The following is a 24,420-nucleotide window of genomic DNA, read 5'->3' as shown; positions in this document are numbered from 1 at the left end:
TTCTAAAAGACTCCTGATTTCTTCTTCCCGTTTGGGGAGCATCCCAAGTGAGTTATGGTTGTGTTTCTTGGCCTGTGGAAAACGAAACGCTGCAAACGTGGATTGATGAAGCAGTTAGTTATTTTTACTGCAAGTCTAGGTGGTCGTTAATGACAGGATCGTCCATAACTCGTTGAGATGCATCTTTACGTCCCGCTGTCTGTGATGAGTCCTGTGGTTGTCACAGGCTCTCTGTGTGTGGTCAGTTCCAAGAGGAAGGCCGGATGCTTTGTGTTTCCTCCTCAGATTCGGCTCGAGCGCGAAGGTGGTCCACTTTTTGGGGTCCTCGAAGCCTTGGAACTACAAGTACGATCCCCAGACGGGCTCCGTTTTGGAGGAGGGCTCTGGGTCTGTCAGCCAGCATCAGACGTCCTTCCTTAACCTCTGGTGGGGGATTTACCACCACAGCATTCTGCCTCTTTATGAAAATATCCGGCACGAGGACGAACAGACATCTCCAGGACACACAGTAAGCACACAATACCCTTGACATCCAAGAGTTCAGACCGGGGATAAACTCTCCGTGATCCACACCTGTGGGTTTTCTTCAAATACACGTTCCTCTCTCTTTTTTTGGAGTCTCTTCTCATTTTTTTTTTATAAGTGGTTTTATTCTTTTTTAAAAATTAAGTTATTTATTTTTGGCTGCGTTGGGTCTTCGTTGCTACACGCGGGCTTTCTCTAGTTGTGGCAAGCGGGGGCTACTCTTCGCTGTGGTGCACGAGCTTCTCATTGCGGTGGCTTCTCTTGTTGCGGTGCACGGGCTCTAGGTGTGCGGGTTAAACAGTTGTGGCTCGCGGGCTCTAGAGCACAGGCTCAGTAGTTGTGGCGCACGGGCTTAGTTGCTCCGTGGCATGTGGGATCTTCCCGGACCAGGGCTCGAACCCGTGTCCCCTGCGTTAGCAGGTGGATTCTTAACCTCTGTGCCCGCAGGGAAGTCCCTCTTCTCATTTTTTATGTTTTAGGAAAGACAGATTTAGGATATCTTAAGCAATTATCAAGTTATATTTTTATTTATTTATTTTTAAAATGTCACTTTTTATTCCAAATTCTTTTTTTTTTTGCCTTACAGGATCTTAGTTCCCTGACCAGGGATTGAACCCACCCCCTCAGCAGTGAAAGTGCAGAGTCCTAACCGCTGGACCGCCAGGGAATTCCTAACCAAGTTACATATTTTAAAAAAATCTGTCAAGGCCTACATTAATGAAAGAAATAAGGTTTTTTAAAAGTTCAGTGTTTATAGACATGTTCATTAAAAAAGGACGGAATTAGAAGATAGTTAATAATGTTGATACACACCAGGAAGGGATCAGGCAAGGAAAGATACGTCATTTCGTCGCAAGAAAGAAAGACCATAGTTGGAAGTTAATGACCAGCCAAACTTTAGGTCTTGTGCTAGTTTTCCTTCTGCATCTACATCCTATATTGAATGCAGGAGGATGCTGAAAGAGGCAGGCAACATTTTATTTTATTTTTTTGGTGTGAAACCATAAATGTTTCATGAGCAGAATTGCTGCTGTGGTTTAACAGGGTTGATGCATAAAAATAATTATTTAAATTAGCCGCCTTCATCAGAGAAAGAGCCACTCACAGATTAAGTGGCTAAAGATGATTGATTACAAATGTCACTGGAGGGGGCATTTTCCACTTTCCCTCCTCGATTGAAGTAGCATTCGGAGGTGGTTTCTTTTTTTCTTTTTTTTTTAAAATTTATTTTATTTTTATTTTTGGCTGCGTTGGGTCTTCGTTGCTGTGTGCAAGCTTTCTCTAGTTGTGGCGAGCAGGGGCTACTCTTCGTTGCGGTGCGCGGGCTTCTCATTGCGGTGGCTTCTCTGGCTGCGGAGCATGGGCTCTAGGCGCGCGGGCTTCAGTAGTTGTGGCTCGCGGGCTGTAGAGCGCAGGCTCAGTAGTTGTGACGCAGGGCTTAGTTGCTCCGTGGCATGTGGGATCTTCCCGGACCAGGGTTCGAACCCATGTTCACTGCCTTGGCAGGCGGATTCTTAACCACTGCGCCACCAGGGAAGCCCCATTTGATTTTTTATAACTGTAACCCTACATGCTCTCCATAGTAGAGTTTCTGCAGTGAATTTTTTTTTTTTTTTTTTGGCTGCAACTGGTCTTAGTTGTGGCCTGTGGGATCTTTAGTTGTGGCACTCGGACTTCTTAGTTGTGGCATGCATGCAGGATCTAGTTCCCCGACCAGGGATCGAAGCCGGGCCCCCTTCGTTGTGAGCGCGGAATCTTACCCACTGGACCACCAGGGAAGTCCCTCTGCAGTGGACTTAACAGGGAGGCACCTGCCTTGCCAAAGACCTTTTAAAATAAGGTCCCAGGAAATTTTATTTCCTGGTCAGTTTTTGATTAGTGCATGTATTGGTACAACGGAGTGCGGTGTCCACAGATGCTTGCGTTGGGATCTTGAAACGAGTTCATATTTTAGCGTTTTTACTATGGTTTCTGTTTGGTGCAGCTGGGTGCTGCCTTTCAAGAGAGCTAAAGCTTTCTCTGACCATGCGACACGGGTGAGTAGGAGTTTATTCAGATCCTTGATAGGAAGTTGCTGTCCTTTCCTGCAAAGCAGTATGGTAGGTACTCGGTTGGCTATGAAGGAAAATAAGACCTAGTCAGGTGGTTCTAAGCAGTAAAACGTGGAGAGCAGGCTAGGGACCCTGTGCCTGGGGGTCCTCCTCACCTGGAGCAGTAATGTGAACGCGGATGTCAGCACTGGGGACCACTGGCCACACGGGGGAGGGGATGGGCAGCGGGAGATTGGCAAAGATGTCAGGAAGACCTTGCTAGATGTGAATACCTTTTCTTGCAGACTCACCTCGGGGGCGCTGGGGTGCCTTGTTCAAGTTCAGCGCCCACTGCTGAGGTGTCATGTGCAAATGCTGTGCCCCGCTCCGGGGAGCCCTGTACCATGTGGGCGGAGGGGCCCCGCCAGCCTTGGCCTGAGAGCACCATGGTGGTGGTGGAGGAGACTCCCGCTTCGCCTGACGCATGCCCTGCAGAAGATGTAAGTACGTGCTCTTCGCACCGGTGCGATGGGGACACAGATGCTGGTTCCCCCGCGAGATGAAGCAGAGAGGATGCTCCCCGGGGTCCCGGGGAGGGGCTGGGGGGACGGGAGGAACCTGTCTTCAGTTTGCTCTGTGGTATTAGGGCCTCCTGAGTTTCTTTAGAGAAAATGGCAAAATTGCACGTCACAGTAAAGCCAATGACAGCTACGTCCTAATCCCTGGAAGCTGGAAATGCTGCCTTATATGGAAACAGGGTCTTTGCAGGCGGGATTGAGTTAAGGACCTTGACGTGGGGACGTGGTCCTGGATTATCCGGGGGGGGACACAGTGTCATCACAAGGGTTCTCCTAAGAGGGAGGCGAAAGGAAGCTTGATGAGATGGGAGAGAAGCAGGAGTGAGACGGGGAGTGATGGGAAGATGTGAGCTTCTGGCTTTGAAGGTGTACAGGAGCCACAGGTGCCTCTATGAGCTGGAAGAGGCGAAGAAATGGGCCATTGGCTAGAACCTCCAGAAGGAACTCAGCCTTGCCGAGGACACCTGCCCAGCGAGACCCAGCGTGGACTTCTGACCTCCAGAAATGTTAACGTCATCAGTCTGCACTGGATGTTTTTGTTTTGTTTTTCACACTTCTTGAAGGTTGATTCTTTGCCAGGTGCAGCCCCAAGCACTGTACGGTATACTGTTCCTGTTCAAAAGCACCAGAGCACAATTCTTGTGTCCATTTTTTAAAACTAATTTTTTTTAGAGTGTAGTTGCTTTACAATGTTGCGTGAGTTTCTGCTGTACAGCAAAGTGAATCAGCTCTATGTATACATACATCCCCTCTTTTTTGGACTCGCTTCCCATTTAGGTCACCCCAGAGCATTGAGTAGAGTTCCCTGTGCTCTACAGTAGGTTCTCATTAGTTATCTATTTTATATATAGTAGTATATGTATGTCCATCCCAATCTCCCAATTCATCCCACCCCGCCTTCCCTCCCCCCCCAATAACCATAAGTTTGTTCTCTACATCTGTGTCTCTGTTTCTGCTTTGCAAATAAGATCACCTGTATCATTTTTCTAGATTCCACATAGAAGCGATATTACACGATATTTGATTCTCTTTTTCTGACTTACTTCACTCTGTATGACAGTCTCTAGGTCCATCCATGTCTCTGCAAATGGCACTGTTTCATTCTTTTTTTATGGCTGAGTAGTATTCCATTGTGTATATGTGCCACATCTTCTTTATCCATTCCTCTGTCGATGGACACTTAGGTGGCTTCCACGTCCTGGCTACTGTAAACTGTGCTGCAATGAACATTAGGGTGCATGTGTCTTTTCTAATTATGGTTTGCTCTGGGTTTATGCCCAGGAGTGGGCTTGCTGGGTCATATGGTAGCTCTACTGTTAGTTTTTTGAGGAACGTCCATCCTGTTCTCCACACTGGCTGCACCAGTTGACATTCCTACCAACAGTGCAGGAGGGTTCCCTTTCCTCCGCATGCTTGCCAGTATTTATTGTTTGTACATGTTTTGATGATGGCATTGTTTTAAGCCACCTAGCTTGTGTCTCTAAAAATGAGAAGGTCTTTGCCCTTCTATAAGGAAGGGGTGCTTTTTTGCAGTGTGTGTGTGTGTGTATATATTTCATTATTTTACACTCCCAGGCCATCTTTGCAATTAATTATGCAGCATTGCTGCCACCTATCGGCCATCCATTGAGTGATTCGCTCTGGGTTCTTTATTTTGGGGATTTGGAACCAGTCCAAAAAACCAAAAAAACCCGATTATTTTCATCAATTCCTGTAACTGCGGAAGAGCTGGCTGTCTGGATCTGGGATTCTTATTGCAAACAGCAGCCTTTGTATGTATAGTCATGGCAGTGTCCAGGAGTAGGTCTCCGTTTTCAAAAGTTGAATATCTTGGGCTTCCCTGGTGGCACAGTGGTTGAGAGTCCGCCTGCCGATGCAGGGGACACGGGTTCGTGCCCCGGTCCGGGAAGATCCCACATGCCGCGTTGCGGCTGGGCCCGTGAGCCATGGCCGCTGAGCCTGCGCGTCCGGAGCCTGTGCTCCGCAAGGCCGCAGCAGTGAGAGGCCCGCGTACCGCAAAAAAAAAAAAAAAAAAGTTGACTATCTCATTTATTTCCCATATAAAGGCATGTGTTAGATAAATATTTTTGCAGTTTGTTATCTTCTCAGCCAAGTGTCCTGTCCTATAGCCTCTTGGGTTGGGAAATGCAGTTAGTGGAAAGACTAGGGATGCCTTTCCTTGTTTTTTTGAAGTTGTTGGTTGTTTTTGCTATGGTTAATTTCTAAATGGTATCCTTGGATGAAAAGAAGTACCTAAGTTTAGACCAATTTGTTAATGTTTCCTATATGAGTAGTGGGTTTTGTTTACCTTTTAGGAAATCAGTCTCTAAATGAGGGTCATAAAGCTAATCACCTCTGACGTCTTATGGATTTTTTATTCTTTTTACATTAAAGTATATAATTGATCTGGAATTGATGTTACGTGATGAATGAGTTTGGGGTCCACATACATCACTGTTACGTGTGGATCTGTAATGAACTCAGCATGGTTTGCAGTCAAAACTGTTACATCTTCACTGCTTTGTCACGTCTCCTTGGCCATTAGTCAGATACTCACACGTTACTAGGTGGATCTATTTTTGGAGTCTCTAATCCTATGGGTTCCCCCCCCCCTTGGGAAATGGTATATATGTATATTTTAAAAATTGAAGTCTAGTTGATTTACAGTGTTGTGTTGATTTCAGTTGTACAGCAAAGTGATTCAGTCATATATATATATATATATATATATATATATATATACTTTTTCAGATTCATTTCCGTTACAGGTTATTATAAGATAATGAATAAAGCTTCCTGTGCTAAACAGTAGGTCCTTGTCTATCTATTTTATATATAGTAATGTGTGTCTGCTAATCCCAAACTCTTAATTTATCCCCCCCCTTCCCCTTTGGTAACCGTACGTTTGTTTTCTATGTCTGTGAGTCTGTTTCTGTTTTGTAAATAGGTTCATTTGTACCGTTTTTTTAGATTCTTCATATAAGTGATATCATATGGTATTTGTCTTTCTCTGTCTGACTTACTTCACTCAGTATGACAATCTCTGGTTGCATCCATGTTGCTGCAAATGGCGTTATTTCATTCTTTTTTATGGCTGAGTAATATTCCATTGTATATACATGTACCACGTCTTATATACGTACACGTCTTCTTTATCCATTCATCTGTCGATGGACAGTTAGGCTGCTTTCACGTCTTGTGAATAGTGCTGCTGTGAACATGGGGGCTCATGTGTCTTTTCAAATTAGAGTTTTCATCTTCTCTGGATACGTGCCCGGGAGTGGAATTGCTGGATCGTAGGGTAACTCTGTTTTTAGTTTCTTAAGGAATCTCCATCCTCTTCTCCGTAGTGGCTGCACCAATTTATACTCCCACCAAGGGTATGGAATTCTTACTTGGCAATTACCTTACAATGACACTCGGAAGGCTTTTCAAAATCATCTGACTTCCATTATTTCTCCAAGAATTCATCTCCCAGTCTTAGGTTTATACATTTGAAGGTCATATGTCTTTTTGGTCTGTGGCTGCTTTTAACATCTTTCTCTTAGGCTCCGGTTTTTATCATAATGACTTATTTATTATCACTTGAATTTACCCTATTTGGGTTTGTAGCGCTTCTTGAAACTGTATTCCTTCTGCCCATTCTTTCTCTGTCTGTGTCTCTCTCCTCTTCCCACTTCCCTATCCTTCTGTGATTCCAATGACATCTACAGTAGGAATTTCATCGCATCCCATGTGTCTGTGACACACTTCTCCCATCTGTCTTCCCATGCTTCAGTCTACTGGCCTATTTTCCAGTTAACCAGTCTTCTCTTTGGCTGTTAAATCAGCTGTTAAACCCACATCCTGCACACTTTATTTCAACTATCGTGTTTTTAGGCCACATACACGCCAAATGTTTACGAGGGGGTTTTCAGTACTCCCTTGAAACTCTCCAACTTGTCCCATCATTTAAAGTATTTTCCACATTCAGTTACAGTCTGTGTGCCATCCACCATACATCTGCATCTCATATGGATCTGATTTTGTGCTTTGATTTCGTTTTCTCTTGATTTTCACGCCTTTGGTCTTGTCTCGCTGCATGCTGGTTAATTTCTGATTTACTGCAAGACATTGTGTATGGAAAAATGGCAGGGATCCTCTGAGGCTCTGAATCATAGCATCACCCAGAGAGCATTTCTTTTTTTTTTTTTTTTTGCAGTACGCGGGCCTCTCACTGTTGTGGCCTCTCCCGTTGCGGAGCACAGGCTCCGGACATGCAGGCTCAGCGGCCATGGCTCACGGGCCCAGCCACTCTACGGCATGGGGGATCTTCCCGGACCGGGGCACGAACCCGTGTCCCCTGCATTGGCAGGCGGACTCAGAGAGCATTTCTTATGTGTTGTTTTTCTTTTTTCAGCAGGAAGTTTTCATAGACATGGTTTGCCCACATGCTATTAGAGGTTGGGTACCTCATTATTTATGGGCTCCTCAGGGCTATAGCCTTTCACTTGCCTCAAGGGGAAATAAAAGAAATATATATGTGTGTGAGTGTGTGTGTGTGTGTGTATATATTTTTTTTTTTTCTTTTTTTGGTCTAGAATTTTAAGTTGCTTTTGGCAGAAGGTTTACTGGGAAACAAGTAGCTTCACCCATGGATGAGAGTGGAAAAATCCCTCTTCGGTTCTTGAATAGATTTGTATATTTACATTTTTTGGTTTTCACCACCTCTTGCAGTCATAGCTTTCACAAGGTGACAGCCCATGGTGCAAAGGTGTGTGCCTGCATCCTGTGTTCTAAACTTACCTGCTCGGGTCGTGTATGTGAGCGTTCTGTGTCTATCTGTTGGCGATCCATTCCCTACACAGTCTGGCTTTACGATACTCTCTTTCTGCTTTCATCTTTCTGGGCTAAGAGTCATTGGATTCTCAAGCTACTTTCCATCCTTCAGCTGCTCTGTCTTCTTTGACCTGAGAATCCTCTGAATTGTTTCCAATCTGAGAGTCTCTCTTTTCAGGGTGACCCAAGCTTCCAGCAGCTGGTTAGGGGTATGGATCAGTGAAATACTGATCATCTAAGGAGAAAAATAAATGCAAAAGTCACATTTTACGTAGGTGTGTTCATAAGCCTGCCAACCATTGGCTGAAAGGCTGGCATTGCACCATCGTATTATCAAATCCTTGTCTTTGAATTCTCTCCTGGCTTTCTGCACATGTGAAGAAGGACGTCCCTATTTGTGGCTAGGAAGAGTAAGGGGAATATTTACTATTACTGTTTCAGTTTATATTTTAGTTGTTAACGTTCATTTTTTTTTCCTCTTTTTTTTAATTGAAGTATAGTTGATTTACAATGTTGTGTTAGTTTCAAGTGTACAGCAATTAAACGTATATGTACATATATTTTTTTATATTCTTTTCCATTATAGCTTATTACAAGATACTGAATATAGTTCCCTGTGCTACACAGTAGATCCTTGTTGTTTACCTATGTTATATATAGTAGTTTGCATCTATGTCTAGGGGCCTTGTTCGGAAGTTTGTATCTACGTCTAGGGGTCTTGTTCAGAAATGTTAGCATGAGTTGACATAACTTCTTTTCCTGTTTAAATTTGTAAGAGTCTAACACATCTGCAGAAGACAAACGGAAAAGTTGTATTATTAGTTCATCCTTTCTTATCAAGTAAATAATCCTGAGTTAAATCTCTTCCAAGGAAGGATAAAGGTTCATGATGGCCCACGTGGAATTTATTTATGTGTTCTTTCTTGAGAGAAATTAAGCTGACAGGATTGACTTTTTCCCTAATCCGGTTCAACTAATCTTTCTGAGATTACTCAAATCTGTTGGCAGTTAACCGTTTGCCAGGCTAACTGCTTCGTTTGTCCGTTACATCAAGTGTCCGTGCTGTGTATGATTAAAGAACTTGAGTTTCAGAGACAGTAAGTAATTTATCCAGTTTCTCTTTTTCAATGGGTGTTAGGATTCAACCTAGAAAATTCCACTACCCAACCCTGATTGGATGAGGACATTATTTATTTTTACGGTATTTATTATTTGTAGATAGCGCAATTATCTCATTCGTCATTTTTTTCTCCCTAAAGGTTGTTTTGGTGTTTTGTACACCAGGGAGACTTGGGATGCATTAATGATGTGGGTTGAATAGGGCTCGTAGAGGGCTTGGTGGTCAGAGAGGTGTGAATTCAAATCCCCCCTCTCTCACTTGCTACGTCTGGCATGTTTAACAAGTATCTCTGTCTGAAAGTTCAACTTTTCCTCAGTAAGAGAAGGGATCAGACTCTCTACGTCATGGGGTTGTTGTGAGATTAAAAGGAATAATGCGTAACAAGTTTATGAGTTTAATTTAGGAACCAGTGTTGAACACCTAATAAAAAGGAGCTGTTATTATCCTGGCCTTTCATGTTTTGGATAAAGTTATCATTTTATTTTCTACTGTAATTATTAGAACTTAATTTTATTTTTGGCTTTCACGTACATAATCAAGATCAGGAAGAATGAGCCCATATTTTTTGTTTTTATTTATTTTTTTAAATATTTTATTGAATTATAGTTGATTTCCAGTGTTGTGTTAATTTCTGCTGTACAGCGAAGTGACTCGTTATATGTATAGATATACATTCTTTTTCATATTCTTTTCCATTATGGTTTATCACAAGATATTGAATATAGTGCCCTGTGCTCTACAGTAGGACCTTGTCATTTATCCGTCCTATATATAATAGTTTGCATCTGCTAATCCCAAACTCCTGATCAATCCCTCCCCCCCCCCAACCTTGGCAACCACCAGTCTGTTCTCTGTATCTGTGAGCCTGTTTCTGTTTTATAGATAAGTTCATTAGTGTCGTATTGTAGATTCCACAGATAAGTGATATCACGCGATATTTGTCTTTCTCTGTCTGACTTGCTTCACTCAGTATGATCATCTCTGGGTCCATCCATGTTGCTGCGAATGGCATGATTTTGTTCTTTTTTATGAGCCTGTATTTTAATTGGCACTTTCAAGTTGACGAGATAGAAAAAGCAAAATTTAAAAAGAGCAACTTTATGAACACAGTGTTATCTTCTACATTAAAAAATTTTTTACTGAATTTCACCAAAAGTGTACTTTTGTGCACTTTTTACTGCCAACTTTCCTACTTCAGTTTCCTAATGTCCTCCTTTACCTCTGCCTCAGGACATTTGCACGTGCATGCTGTCCTGCTTTTCTCACCATTGTCTCTTTCTCACCACGTCTCCTGCTCATCTTTCAAACTTTGTTCCAGATGTTACTCCTTCAGGAGTCCTTACCCCTCCTGACGAGGTCGATCTGACCTTGATAAACCTTTCCTTGGTTCTCTGTCATTTTCCTTTGCAGAATTTTACAGAATTGTCATCTTTTAGTTGTTATTTGTGGAACATTCATCTCTCTCCTTAGACAGTAAGCTGCATGAGGGTGGCCCACTCTTTGGTCTTCCTACTTCACCTCTGTGAATATCCTTTGGACGCATACGTAGGTGCCTCCGTTAATACAGGGATGACCTGCCCTTTTTCCAAAACGGGAAAGCTGGTACCAGAGATTTGGGAGCTGGGAGTATGAGTTGCCAGCCTCCGCGTCAGGTCAACTCACTCAAAATCTCTGGGGCAGTGGCTGGGGAATCTGCCTTCCCAGGATGGAGACTTGTTTAGCTCTGTCTGACCACCACAGTCGGGGTCAGCCCAGTCCACGACACAATTCCTGCCGTGTGTTTGCCGTGAGGATGGGCAGGTGTGTCCACGTTCTCTTCTTTGTGGCCGACATTCATTAGTTACGTTGCTGGAGCCTTTGGACTTGAAGGGGCTCCAGCCTAGGGGCACGGCCTCGGCCCCCGACCCTGAATTCATAGGGGTGGGCTAGCTATTGTAATAAATAGCCCCCCAAATACATACAAGTGTATTTCTGGTGCGTGTCACACTCAGCCAAGGTGGTAAAGATGTGCTATGGTCCATGCGGTCTTGTGGGCGTCCAGGATTCTTCCCCTTGGCCTGCCCCATCACCATCTAAGGAAGCCCTTGTCCACGGTGGCTCCTTAAGAAAGGGTTAGGCTCCCATGAGGAAGCCATCCACCGCCTGTAATGCATTAAGTCGCGTCCTGTGCGTCTGGGATGATCTTTGCTACGTACCACCCTTGGGAGAGCCGAGAAAATAGTCGCTCAAATGGTTTTCCGTAGGGTTTCGTTTTCCTGTGGAATTCCGGCTGAAATTGGAGGAGGTTGTCTGCAGAGGGACATTGCTCTTCACCTGACCTGTGGGGACAGAGAGTAGGAAACGTGTCCCCCACCTCAGCACCCAGTCTGGGGGGGAGTCACGTCACATCTCCTCAACGCCGTGGGTGAGAATTCATCACGTGGTCCTGCTTAGATGCAAGGAGCCCAAGACGAAGCAGCAGACACAGGCATTGGCGAGCTCCTCTGAGCCATATTTGCCGTATTTGGAGGCAGAAGAGCATCAATTGGGTGTCTGTCGTTATTTGCACGAAGGGTTGTCCTAACTTGGCGTTTGCTCTTTTTTTTTTAGATGATAGGTTGGCTGGAAATGGAGACTTCCGCTGGAGTGATGTGTGACCCGTTGTCACCACCCTCCGCCCAATTAGCAGAATTCACAGGGACCCAAACAAGCTCGGTATAACTCACTTCTGTTTCTTTCTTCTTTTTTTTTTTTTTTGTACCGCACAGCCTACGGGATCCCAGTTCCCTGACTAGGGATCGAATCTGCGCCCCCTGCCTTGGAAGTTCAGGGTCTTAACCACTGGACCTCCTGGGAATTCCCTACTTCTGCTTCTTAAGCATGGCCGTGTCTCTGCATGCCTGTCCATCGACCACCAGAGGAGATGCCAGTCTCCTGATTTGAAAAGTTAACCTTTATATCGCGTGACAAATGTCAGCATCTCATCTTGTGCAAGAAACAGCTGGGGAGAAGTTCAGAGTGGCAAAGCACACTAAATGACTTATTTATTTAGCACAACCCATTCGTTTGGTCTTATTTTCCCAGGAAAAAAGAGTTCTCTGTCATTTTGGTTAAGACTGCGGTGCTGTGAAGCCCCCTGCAGACTAACGATGGAACGGTTATGTTTCTAGCAGCCCGTGGAGAGCGCGGAAGGTGGCCCACCTGAGGAAGCCTTGGAGCCACGCCGGGAGCCCCCTGTGGATGTCACCAGGGACCCCAGTCTCCAGGATGCTTTGGAGGTGGTGTCCCCATTGTTTGCCTTGTCCAGCTCTCCTGATGGATGCTGTGCGCTAACTCAGGGGCCGGCTGTGTACACGCACTGGCGTTACCCCCATTTCGAGCCTCGCTTGTGGAGAGAAGAGTCCGCCTGCTTCTCCTGCTGCCTGAGACCCGTTTGTCTTGCGTTTGCCCGCGGTGGTCGGTCCACCCTCTTTCCTGTCCTCTGCTCTGATAATCACGCCCGTTCTCTCTTCAAAAGCTGTTCTGCAAAAGTTAATTGAAGTTATGGGGCTGTGCTGTGTTTTCCTGCAAAGTGAGCTTGGAAGTTCATGCACATTGTCTAAAAAGACGAGCATAAAAGCTGGGAAATTTGGTGGTGGTGGGGGAGCCTTTCAATCCAAATCAAGCATGCGTTGATTTCTTCTTGAAGAAGGAAGTGGAAGATGCTTTCTTCCTGACTCTCCCTCTTACAGATGCTCTGGTCTTAAACTTCAGGCTCTGCGATGATGCTTTTAATGAAGGCTCATTTCTCTCTAACCATGATCTCGTAATACCTTTTGGTCTTTTAGAGCAAATACAGCTCTAGAGCTGAGTGTTGGGTGCAGGATGAAAATTCATGTTGATTTTTTGGATTGTGTTTTTGTCTGTTGAGGCTGCTGTAACAAAAACACCGTAGTCTGGGTGGCTTATGAATAATAAGAAATGGATTTCTTGGTGTCTGGTGAGAGCCCACTTCCTGGCTCACAGAGGGTGTCTTGTTGCTGGTTCCTCACATGGAGGAAGGGGTGAGGGAGCTCTCTGGGGTCTCTCTTCTTTTGAATTTATTTTTTAATTGAGATATAGTTGAATGTGTCCCATTCTTTCCAGAAAGTTTTCATTCCCGGGAACTCACGGAGCCCCAATCCAAGCGCTCTTAGCGGGGAAACGTGCTGAGTTATCCTGGAGAAGATCTTGTTTTCACTCTTGCAGTTTCTTTGAGCAACACGTTGGCAGTGTTTCAGTAAAATGTGCGGGGATGAGTGTAGAAAGCAGAACCTTATATGTAAAAACTCTTTGAAAGCATCGTGGCAGATAAACAGTGGAGAAAGTGTTGCATGCCTAGTGGATAGAAACAGTAGCATAACTGTCTGGTGTCCAGTACTGTCCTCCCCCCACCCCCCCTTTTGCTGATCTATTTGCGTGCCAACCAAAAGTCAGGTGTGTGTGTGTGTGTGTGTGTGTGTGTGTGTGTGTGTATGTGTACACATTTGCGTATTTATAATTTTCCTCACACGTATCCTCTAAGAAGATGGAAACCCTGCCATGGCAAGAAAAAAAAACTGATTTAAATTAGTATTGAAATGGTCTTGCCAGGCTGTCCAAAATGTCATACGCTTCATTTACACAATATGAACCTTTTCTTCATTTCGCGTAGTTTGGTTACACACAGGGATACAGAACGTGTTTTTGTTTTTAACTTTTTATTTTACTTTGGAGTATAGTTGACTAACGATGTTGTGATAGTTTCAGGTATACAGCACAGTGATTCCGTTATACATAGATCGGTATCTATTGTTTTTTCAGATTCTTTTCCCATTTAGGTTGTGATCTAATATTGGGCAGAGTTCCCTGTGCTCTACAGGAGGTCCCTGTTGGTTATCCATTTTAATTATAGCAGATACAGAACCTTTTTTTGGTGGGTGGAAAGATTAAGATCATCATATAAGCGTGTGTGAAAGGGTTTAGTGGCTAGACATTAAAACAAGTCTTAGGAACAAGTGGACACAAGTACAGTGATAAAGTGTACAATTTCAAAAAAGTCAGACCAACAAAGCATCTCCTTGTAAGAAGGTTGTATTAAATTCAGCGTGTGGTTTGTTCAGAAGCAAAGTGTCAGCACCGTCTCCCTGAGACGTGGTGAGGTTTTTGTCTGTGGAACCGATTGCTCAGCCAGGTGGATGCCCGGGCCGGCTTTCACTCCCTGACGACAGTTTTTCTAACACCGTCTCCTGTGGGCTTGTCTTCCCTAGGTGGACCTGGCCATCTCCGTCTCCGAGATTTCCATCGAAGAAAAGGCACTGAGTCCCGATGAGGAGCGGAGGAAGTGGGAGGAGGGATGCATCGATTACCTGGGGAAGGATGCGTTTGTCCGGATTCAGGAGAAGCTGGACCGCTTCCTGCAGTGATGGTGCCATGGCATTGGGTGGCCCTGTTCTATGAACATCTCGAGTCCTTTCGGAGGGAAAGACTCTTCCACGATGTGCCTCTCTTTATGGTTGACCAGCTTGAGTGCCTCATGTCAGTCACATGGTCCATCCAAAACCCAGCTCAAAGGCCTGTGTGACCCCAGCTACCCATGCCTCCTGGGGGTTCCCCAGGAGGTTGCATCTCCTTTACACCTTGTCGGCAAAAGGGAACAGGAATAACCTTCTGGTCAACCCTGGGTCTCTGGTCTTGCTTGAAGGAGCTCAGGATTCTGTCCTGGGCAGGTCCTGCCGTGTCCGTCCTAAGTAGGGTTAGATGTCACTGCAAAGTTTCTGTCCCAGTGCCCGTAACACGAAGAGAGGTATTGAGTGCCCTGGGAACCTTTATTCAGTGCCTTGAGACTTTGCAGAATGAAGAGTCCTTTCTGTGAAGACGAAGCAAACGTTCGGATGCCTTGAGTGTGACTCCAGTGTGGACTTTTCCAAGCATGGCTGAGAAACACCACAGCTGTGGTTCCTCTTCGGCAAAAATACCCAAGAGGACTTCCAAGTGCATTGACAGATGCCCCATGGAGATGTGTCAGAGATATTTGGAAGGAAGATTCCAGCTGGCTTGGGAGAGGTGACCGCTTCCAAACTGGTTGACCTACTGGTGTAGAAGAACCAAGGGTTTACGCTGAGGGGTGTCTGGTGGCCATGCGCTCACGGTAGCCGGATTTGGTTGAGGCTGTTTCGAGGCAAACCTGTATGCGGCCCAGGACACCAGGCTGCCCTTTGCTGGGTCACACTACCTCACTTCACAGTATGGAGTCACTGTGCTCTCCAAGCCATGTCAACTCGGTTCTTTTGGGACAGTTCTCCGTTTGATGACACTAGACACTTTATTCCATGAGAAAGCCTCACCTCCAGAAGCATCCGGAAATGAATGTGGTATGTTGGAGCTTCTCCCAGGGTCATCGTTGGTTGCCACCGTAGGATAATTAAAGCTGGATGTCAGTCGCTGTACTGAAGAGAAGGAAATGTAGTTTTTAAATGTTTGAATGGTTTATCACACGTGTGCAATTGAAAATCATGAGTTCATTAAACACAGGTTTGGAAGAAGCTTGAGAGGGCTGTGTTCAAATCCATCTGAGATCTGGGTGGACTTCTGGGGTTCGTTGTGGCATTCACTTGTGTGAGGTGTGAGCTATGGAGGGGTTGTTTCTTTTTATCTATGGGTGAATGATCGGTAGTCTTCGTTGGTTTCACACAGATAGCTTCAGGGGCTACTTGGAAATAGCCATAGGGACATAGTCCTTGGGTGGGTTGCGTGGGGTGATCACCAAGCATTAGAGTTATCCCGTAACTTTGTGTTGGGGAAGGAACGTCTGTGCTCTGAGCCATAGTGTTGGACTAGAAGAAACGGGAGCCTGAGTCTGGCATCCGTGAGAGGAGGGTTCCAGGAGATGAACATCTGAGTCCGGTCCAGCTTCTCTGGAGAAGAGGATTCTCCAGTGCCTATGGTCGATCGCTCACTGGCTTAAAGTGTACGCTTAAAATGGACTTCTGCTGTGCATCCTAGGGTCAGTCCTCACGTTTGGATAAAGGCTAGCACACTGCAATTAAAATTTTAAGACAGCAGTGGGGTCTCCTTCTGATGTGTGTTGGGGTGTGTTCTGAGCCATTGGAATAACACAGGAATGGGACGCCTTTGTCCTGCCATAAACTTAAATAACCAAATGGGTTTTTTCAGAATTGATGGTAGCAGTAAAATGAGTAGAACTGTTTACTTCTTACCTTTGGAAATCTCATAAGTTCTCTCCAGGCATGCTGCCTACTCTCGTAGCATTGACTCGTCCATCTCACCCATCCATCCATCCATCCACCTATCCGTCATCCCTCTATCCATCCATCATCTATCCATCCTTTCATCCATCCATCCATCCATCTATCCACCCATCACATGGTTTTTTGAGTTCTCTCCAAATGGCAGGCACTCTGACACGTGCTAAATCAATACATGAGAACGTACAAGAACCTATAAGAACATTTTAACGACGTCTAAGTAATATCCATCCAAGAGGTGTAATACGAGGTTATTTCCTGAAGAATGCCAATGCCAGAATTCGGGCTGTGTAATGTCAGGACTGCAGAATTAACATAAGTTGAATCCTTGAGAGATGTGATTTGACCTATACTATCACTAATATTTTGGTACATAGGAGTTTTTTTAAAAAAAAACACACATTTAATTGTTCTAGAAATATTATCCAGTTATTTTGGGGCAGGATGAAATGGCAGGTGAAGAAAAAGCATTTCCAGATGTATTGACCTGGCCAGCTGGATTAAGGTGTGTAGATTTACAGGAACACAGCAAGTATTTTTGTTATTCAAGGTCACTTGGTCAAATCCTGGCGCTTGAATGCACAGGAGTTATCCTAATGCTAATGAGTTTCGGTGTGGAACTGCAAACAACTTGAACTAAAATAGGGTTTCTTTTACCCACCACACCTGAATTAGGAAAAGTAGACCAATTCTCCTTCCCGATTTCATAGGTCTCTGCCCTTTTAGAGTACCATGCCATTTTTACCTTAGTGCCTTAAGGTAATGTCTTTTTCTTTTTCTTTTCTTTTTGCGGTACGCGGGCCTCTCACTGTTGTGGCCTCTCCTGTTGCGGAGCGCAGGCTCCGGACGCGCAGGCTCAGCGGCCGTGGCTCACGGGCCCAGCCGCTCTGCGGCATGTAGGATCTTCCCGGACCGGGGCACGAACCCGTGTCCCCTGCATCGGCAGGCGGACTCCCAACCACTGCGCCACCAGGGAAGCCCGGTAATGTCTTATATACCACTACTGTCTTAATATTTTTTGTTGTTCGGGGTTTGTTTGTTGTTTTTTTTTTTGAAATTTATTTATTTTATACAGCATGTTCTTATTAGTTATCAGTTTTATACATATTAGTGTGTACATGTCAATCCCAATCTCCCAATTCATCCCACCACCACCACCCACCCACCCCCCGCTTTCCCCCCTTGGTGTCCGTACGTTTCTTCTCTACATCTGTGTCTCTCTTTCTGCCCTGCAAACCGGTTCATCTGTACCATTTTTCTAGGTTCCACATATATGTGTTAGCATACGATATTTGTTTTTCTCTGACTTACTTCGCTCTGTATGACAGTCTGTAGACAGCACCGATTGTTAACCAAGATAATGAGCAGAGAGAATCAGCAAGTTTACTATAATAATCAAATTGTATGATTTATAAAAGGGGAAAAAATGGGAAGGCAATCGCAAAAAGAGGTGGCATATGTATACATATAACTGCTTCACTTTGCTGTATAGCAGAAACTGACACAACATTGTAAATCAACTATATGCCAATTAAATTTTTTTAAAAGTTAAAAAAAAAAAAAACCTAGCACTGGACTGTCGCCAGAACAAACCGCTCATGGGGGAGAGAAAGATGGGACTTGATGTCACGTAGACACTCACACAGCTTGGGGATGGGGACAGACATTCAGAACACGGAACAGGATGGGTTAGTGCACAGCACGGTGATGAAAGCTGACGATACTGTATTACGAACTCGGAAGTCGCTAGGAGAGTAGATCTTAAAAGTTCTCATCACCAAAAAGAAAGGGCAACTATGTGACCTGGTGGAGGTGTGAGCTCATGCTTGGTGGTGACCGTTTGGCAAGATTTATAAACATGAAATCAGGGCTTCCCTGGTGGCGCAGTGGTTGAGATTCCGCCTGCCGATGCAGGGGACGCGGGTTCGTGCCCCGGTCCGCGAGGATCCCACATGCCGCGGAGCGGCTGGGCCCGTGAGCCATGGCCGCTGAGCCTGCGCGTCCGGAGCCTGTGCTCCGCAACGGGAGAGGCCGCAGCAGTGAGAGGCCCGCGTACCGCAAAAAAACCCCCCCATGAAATCAGGACTTCCCTGCTGGTCCTGTGGTGAAGACCCCGAGCTTCCAATACAGGGGGCGCAGGTTGGATCCCTGGTCAGGGAACTAGGGTCCCACATGCCATGCAGTGTGGCCTAAAAATAAATAAATGGATCACAGAATTTCAAAAGTAAATAAATATATGAAATCATTATGTTGCAACCTTCAACTTACACCATGTTTGCATGTCAATGATAATAGAGCTGGGGAAGAAAGAAAAAACAAATCACATGCATTGGTCTCTGGTGGGTCCCCCACCGTGTTTGGGCTTGACACCCCCAGTCTGCGAGATACATGCACGGATTTCCTGGTGGGGTTACCGGCTTGTTGCTGCTTGTTATGCGAAATAACTTTTCTACAAGGCCACTCCTTGGTATCAACAAAATGCACAAAAATATTTCTCTGGCCAAGTGCTTTGTAGGAAATGTTGAAAGACATGCCCTTTTAGAGCAGTTTCTCAAGGACTTTTTTTTACCCCCTGCCTTTTCCTGTAAGTTCTTGGAATGAGTCCTTTACTACGTCATCCAAGAACTATTTTTCGATTATTTACTGTTCAAGGAACCAGGAACCTCTACAAGAGATTTGTAAAAATATAACCTTGGCAGTTTGGGAAAAGACAGTAGGAAAACAAGTTGGGAAGAAACCCTTATACTGCTTCCTTTTCAAAGCAATCTGCTCTGGTAGGTGTCCTTCTAAGAGACAGAAGAGGAGAGACACAGACACAGAAGAGAAGCCCCGGGAAGACAGGCAGAGACGGGAGGGATGCGGCCCCAAGCCCAGGGACGCCTGGAGCCCCCAGAAGCTGGAAGAGGCAGGAAGGACCCTCCCCTGGAGCCTCTGGAGGGAGCGCGGCCCTGGGACATCTTGACCTCAGACGTCTGGTCTCCGGGATGGGGGAGGATGGACTTATAGTGTTTAAAGCCTCTGGTTTGTGGTCATCTATTACAACCACCCCAGGAAACTAATACACACACTCTCTGTCAGCCTGTCTAGATCTCAGCTCTTCATCAAGACTGTGTCCTCCTCCAGAAAAGCTTTTATAGACCTTCCAGGTTTCAGTAGTGGGCCAAGACCAGTAGAGAAAGCGCCCAGTATTGGGGACCAGATGTGTACCAAGCATTTGATGTCCCCGATTATTTCATCTTCCAATACCCTGGGCATGGGCATCTACTATTTCCCGTAAGGGTTTGACCACGTGCAAAGGCAATGCCTTAGAGAAAGGATGGTCTTTTCAACAAATGATGCTGAGATCACTGGACATCCATAGGCAAAATGATACAGCTTGATAGAGGACCGTAGAACGCTTGGGTGGGTCTTCCTGAGCTGCCATAACAAAGCACCCCAGACCGGGTCCCTCAAACAATAGACATTTATTTCCCCCTGTCCTGGAGGCTGGAAGTCCGAGATCCAGGCGTGGGTAGGGTTGGTTCCTCCTGACGTGTCTCTGTTGGGCGTGTAGATGGCCGTCTTCTCCCTGTGTCCTCACAAGCAAAATTGAGGAAATCTGAGCAAGATGGATGGATTGCATCCATGCCCGTATTCTGGTTACCATGGTTACTGTATTACTAGAGCTGTATGGTTGAGGGGAAACAGGTAAAGGGCACATAGAAGCTCTGGTGTTATTTTCTACAACTGCACGTGAACCTATAATTATCTCAATGTAAGAAAGTTTATACAAAGAAAATAGACAGCTGTATACATCTCATGCTATAGTGGCATCAACTGAACTTGAGTTTCAGGGATGAACCCAAAGACATCATGATGAAGAAACAGAACAAGAAATTTGCACCCAAGACTGCTTGCTTCCAAACTCATATTTTTAACCACCCTGGAAAAAAAAAACCCAGTGGATGAGGGTTCTGACTTCTCCATATTCTCACCACCACGTGTCATTCTTTTTTTTTTATTCTAACCATCCAAATAGGCATGAAGTGGTATCTCACTGTGGTTCTGATTTGTAGTTCTCTAATAAGTAACAATGTTGAGCATCTTTTCATGTGCGTATTGGCCATTCCTGTCATCTTTAGTAAAATATCTGTTGACATCATTTGCCCATTTATTACATCATTTGTCTTATTTTTAAAAAAATTTTATTGGACTATAGTTGATTTACAATGTTGTGTTAGTTTCAGGTGTACAGCAAAGTGAATCAGTTGTACATATACATATATCCACTCTTCTTTTTTCTTTTTTTCATTTGTCTTATTATTGAGTTGCATTCGTTTGCGAATATTTTCTCCCAGTCTGCAGTATATCTTTTCATTCTCTTAATGAGTGCTTTGACATTTGATAAACTCTAATCCCCCCCCCCCCCCCCCGACAGATCAGGCTTTTGCTACCTTATCTAGAAAATTCCTTCCTAACCTAAGAGGACAAAGATTCTCTCCTAAGTTTTCTTTGGAAAGTTTTGTCGATTTGTCTCTTCTGTGTGGGTCTCTGGTGCATTTTGAGCTCATTTCTGTGCACGGTGTGATAAGGAGCTAAATTTGTCCTTTCGCATATTTTGAAAATCCAGTTGTGTCAACACCGTCGCTGAATCCTCCACTGCGTGTTTTAACAGGCGGCCAAAGCTCTGTGAAGTTTCCCTAGTTTGGACATTTGAGTGGGTTCCCTGGACCCCGCAGAGCATACTCACACTCCTGCAAAGCTTTCCTTTAGAGGTATTGATGGGGGAAAAAAAGCACAACCAAAAAGGTGAGAATTATGCTTTATTCAGTGGACTTTGTGAGGATGGAAGCCCTGGACACAGGTTCTCAGATCGCTCTGAAGGACTGTTCCCAAGAGGTCCGGGAGGAGCCTGGATAGATAGGAGATTAAAAAAACAATAATAATCCCAGATAGCTGAACATGAAAAGATGACTGCTAATTAAAGAAAAACAGACATCTCAAGTGTGAATGTAGCGCTTTTCTGTGTGGGGGGAGATGCAAGAGTCTGGGCTCAGGGAAACCATCGCTCTGATGTGCACCTTAAGTCTCTAAGGCCAGCATCCTGTTGTTCTCCACCCTGAATCCCCACCGTCGGGGGCCGCTGCAGAGGCTGAGGGCTGCAACATCCCTTGTTTCCTGAGAAGGCAGGTGACATTCTTTGCCCCCAGAGGCGGAGGAGATGGGGCAGGAAGACAAACGTGCAAGCCAGCCAGTAACGGGGGGTCAGAAACAGCCCGTGCACAGCGCCCCACTGCCCTGCCCATGGACGGAGCAGCAAGGGCTCTGAGAGCGAGTGAGCTTTCCAAGGGGCTCAGGCAGACCCTTGCTCCGGCTTCCCTCGTGGCGCAGTGCTTGAGAGTCCGCCTGCCGATGCAGGGGACACGGGCTCGTGCCCCGGTCCGGGAGGATCCCGCATGCCGCGGAGCGGCTGGGCCCGCGAGCCATGGCCGCTGAGCCTGCGCGTCCGGAGCCTGTGCTCCGCAACGGGAGAGGCCACAACAGTGAGAGGCCCGCGTACCGCAAAAAAAAAAAAAAAAAAAAGGTGAGGCCCAGAGACGGGCGGGATGCATGAATGATCACACAGCTACGCCGAAGCACGGCGGGGGTGGCCAGAGAGCTGGGGGTCTCGGGGCTCCGTCTCCTGTCCGGACCCCTGTCCCCCTGACCATTTGCGGGCTATAGGGTCACGTCCAGCATCACCTCACTTCTAGGCAAGGAGGGAGAGCCTGTGTCGCTATCCCAAACCCAAATTGAGTCACCAGGCTCTCAAACCCTACCCTCGCCTCCAGACGAAAGCGCGAAGTGTTTAACCACAGCCAAAGAGGATACCTGTGGACCCACGTCGCCACGGAATCCTCCATCTGTGCTCCCTCCATGAGGGATGCCTCATTGTCTGATGATTTAGGACAAAGGTCAGCAATTGACGGCCAAATCTGACCCTGGGTCTATTCTTGTAAGTCCCTCTGGAGCGAAGAATGGTTTTCACGTTTTTCTCAAGAGTTGGACAAGATAAACAGAACAAAAAGAAGGATATGTAAGGCGGACCTTATATGGTCCATGCAGCCTACCAGAGTCCCGTGTGGCCCCTCACGAAAAAGCACTGCTGATCTCAACCCCTGGATTTGGAACGAAAAAGTCTTCCAGCATGTTTGGTATGTATTTCTGATACATACCTGGTTGCCAGAAAGAATTAGAGGGGACTGACTTACAAGAGGAGAATGGCTTACGCTGGAAGGGTGAAGGATTTCATAGCAAATCACTGAGAGGTGAAGTTAAGGATGGTGTACTGGGCGTGGCGTCCTCCTGCCTTGAAACCAAAGGTAGTTTCTCTAAACCAGGTGAGTTGTACACCCGGCACCTTATGAGCTTGTGTTGGTAGAATGCCTAGATAGGGTGTGCCCTGCTTGCAGACGGGCTGGTGGGGCTGGTGGTGGATGGAGGACCAAGCGAGTCAGTAGGTTGTGGAAGAATGCCAACACACCTAGCGGACGATGCTCTTGGGGTCTAGCCCCACAGCTGGACGAGGCATGCAGCAACGCCTGTGGCCAGTGGCCTCAGTGTTTTCCTCAACGAATCAATGACTTAAATGAAGACAACCCCAGGACTTCCCTGGCGGTCCAGTGGCTAGGACTCTGCGCTTTCACTGCAGGGGACACAGGTTCGATCCCTGGTCGGGGAACTAAGACCCCACAAGATGCACTGTGCGGCCAAAAAAATACCAAAACAAATTAAGAGAACCTCCTTGCTGGCTATAGGGCGCCCCCCGGACCCTGCTCCCAATGTGCCTGCATTTGGGGTAGAAAGAGACAAACTACAGACATAAAATCACAGAGGCTGTTTCTACAGGTGGTGCTGGGCAGTCAGACCCAACATCTTGGCGGTTTTCAAGGTCAGTCCAAACCCACTGGCCACAGAGGGGTCGACTTGGATCTAAATTGTTGCTTGCTTTGGTCAAAAGCTAGGAGATGATGTTCCAACGGAAGGGTTTCCTTGATGTAAAACAAGATATTGGGACCCTAGGACCAGCCATTGTACTCCTGGTTTCTACCCAAGAGACATGAAACAAGCTGTGTCCACACAAAGATTTGTACAGGAAGGTTCGTAGCAGCATTATTGCTCAGAGTGAAAAAGTGGAAAGAGCCCAAATGATCCATCAGCGCAGGAATAGATTCCTCAGTGTGTCGTTCCCATAGCAACCAAGACCCCCAATGCCAAGATCATCTACCATTGTCAGTAGGATATTCGGTTTAAACGCATTCGCTGCTTTGAATTCTCAAGTCCTCAGAAGCAAACACACAGTGAGTAGAGCCGCCAAAGAATCCCTGGACAGAAAAGGAAAAACAAAAAACGCAGAAATAAACGTCTCTCCCTTGGAATGAAAAGTCGGCCTTTCAAACCAGGTTGCTGGGAAGGTGTGTGTATTTTTCCACTATATTAGGATTTAACAAAGGACGGCCTCCAGCTTTTGAATCCTTTGGTCCCAAAGACTGGCTAATCCCACGCGCCTCAGGAAAGTTGAACGCGCTAGATTTTGGTTTTGAAGGTCCTGGTCGGCCCAAATTCGGTTTATTTCACTGAATGCATGCAGGCCTCCACCTTCCCATCGCTGTGTAAGTAAATTCTCACTGCAGGACGGGCGCGCCTTTCCCGCGTCTCCGCTGCGCTCCGGGGACGGGTCGCGGCCTGACAGCTGGAGACGGGAGGGGGGGCCCAGGGGCGGACGGCGCGTATCCTGGAGGGTTTGGGGAACACCGCCACCCTTCCGGGGGAGGTGGGGAGGCTGTCCCAGTGCAGGAGGGGGTGCATCTTCGTTTTGGGGTGGAGGGGACACGCCGGCGCTCGGGATGGATGTGGGGGGGGGCGTGGCAAGAGAATATAGGAAGGAGGACGTGGTCGCGCTGGGGTGCCGCCTGGAGGAGGGAGCCTAGTGGGTGGTGCCCTAGTGAGTGTGGGAGGGGACAAGGCCGCGCCGGGGGGGCGGGGACCTGGGGGGCGGGGACCTGGGGGTTGGACCGGAAGGGTATGGAGAGCGGGGGGAGGGGGGAGGGGGGGGGCGCGGACCTGGGTTTGGACCGGAAGTGTAT

General features: G+C 46.3%; 1 protein-coding gene across 5 annotated transcripts in view; it reads left to right on the top strand.

The window, feature by feature from the left end:
• The window catches only part of GYG2 (glycogenin 2), a 30,954-nt gene extending 14,843 nt beyond the window's left edge, over nucleotides 1-16,111 (top strand). The window contains exons 6-10 of one of the 5 annotated variants that reach the window (XM_029240003.1): nucleotides 286-508; nucleotides 2,861-3,055; nucleotides 11,661-11,765; nucleotides 12,224-12,328; nucleotides 14,318-16,111. In XM_029240003.1, coding sequence (XP_029095836.1) covers nucleotides 286-508; nucleotides 2,861-3,055; nucleotides 11,661-11,765; nucleotides 12,224-12,328; nucleotides 14,318-14,473 — 784 coding nt within the window. In that variant the 3' untranslated portion in view covers nucleotides 14,474-16,111. Of the gene's footprint in view, nucleotides 1-285; nucleotides 509-2,860; nucleotides 3,056-11,660; nucleotides 11,766-12,220; nucleotides 12,329-14,317 lie in introns of all 5 variants that reach the window. The other 4 variants (XM_029240002.1, XM_029240005.1, XM_029240004.1 and 1 more) reach the window with 4 other exon arrangements.
• Nucleotides 16,112-24,420: the final 8,309 nt, after the last annotated feature.

Source organism: Monodon monoceros, unplaced genomic scaffold (genome assembly GCF_005190385.1).
Source record: "Monodon monoceros isolate NGI ecotype Baffin Bay Population unplaced genomic scaffold, NGI_Narwhal_1 Super_Scaffold_22, whole genome shotgun sequence".
Lineage (NCBI taxonomy): Eukaryota > Metazoa > Chordata > Mammalia > Artiodactyla > Monodontidae > Monodon > Monodon monoceros.
This window is presented reverse-complemented; position numbering and strand designations above follow the sequence as displayed.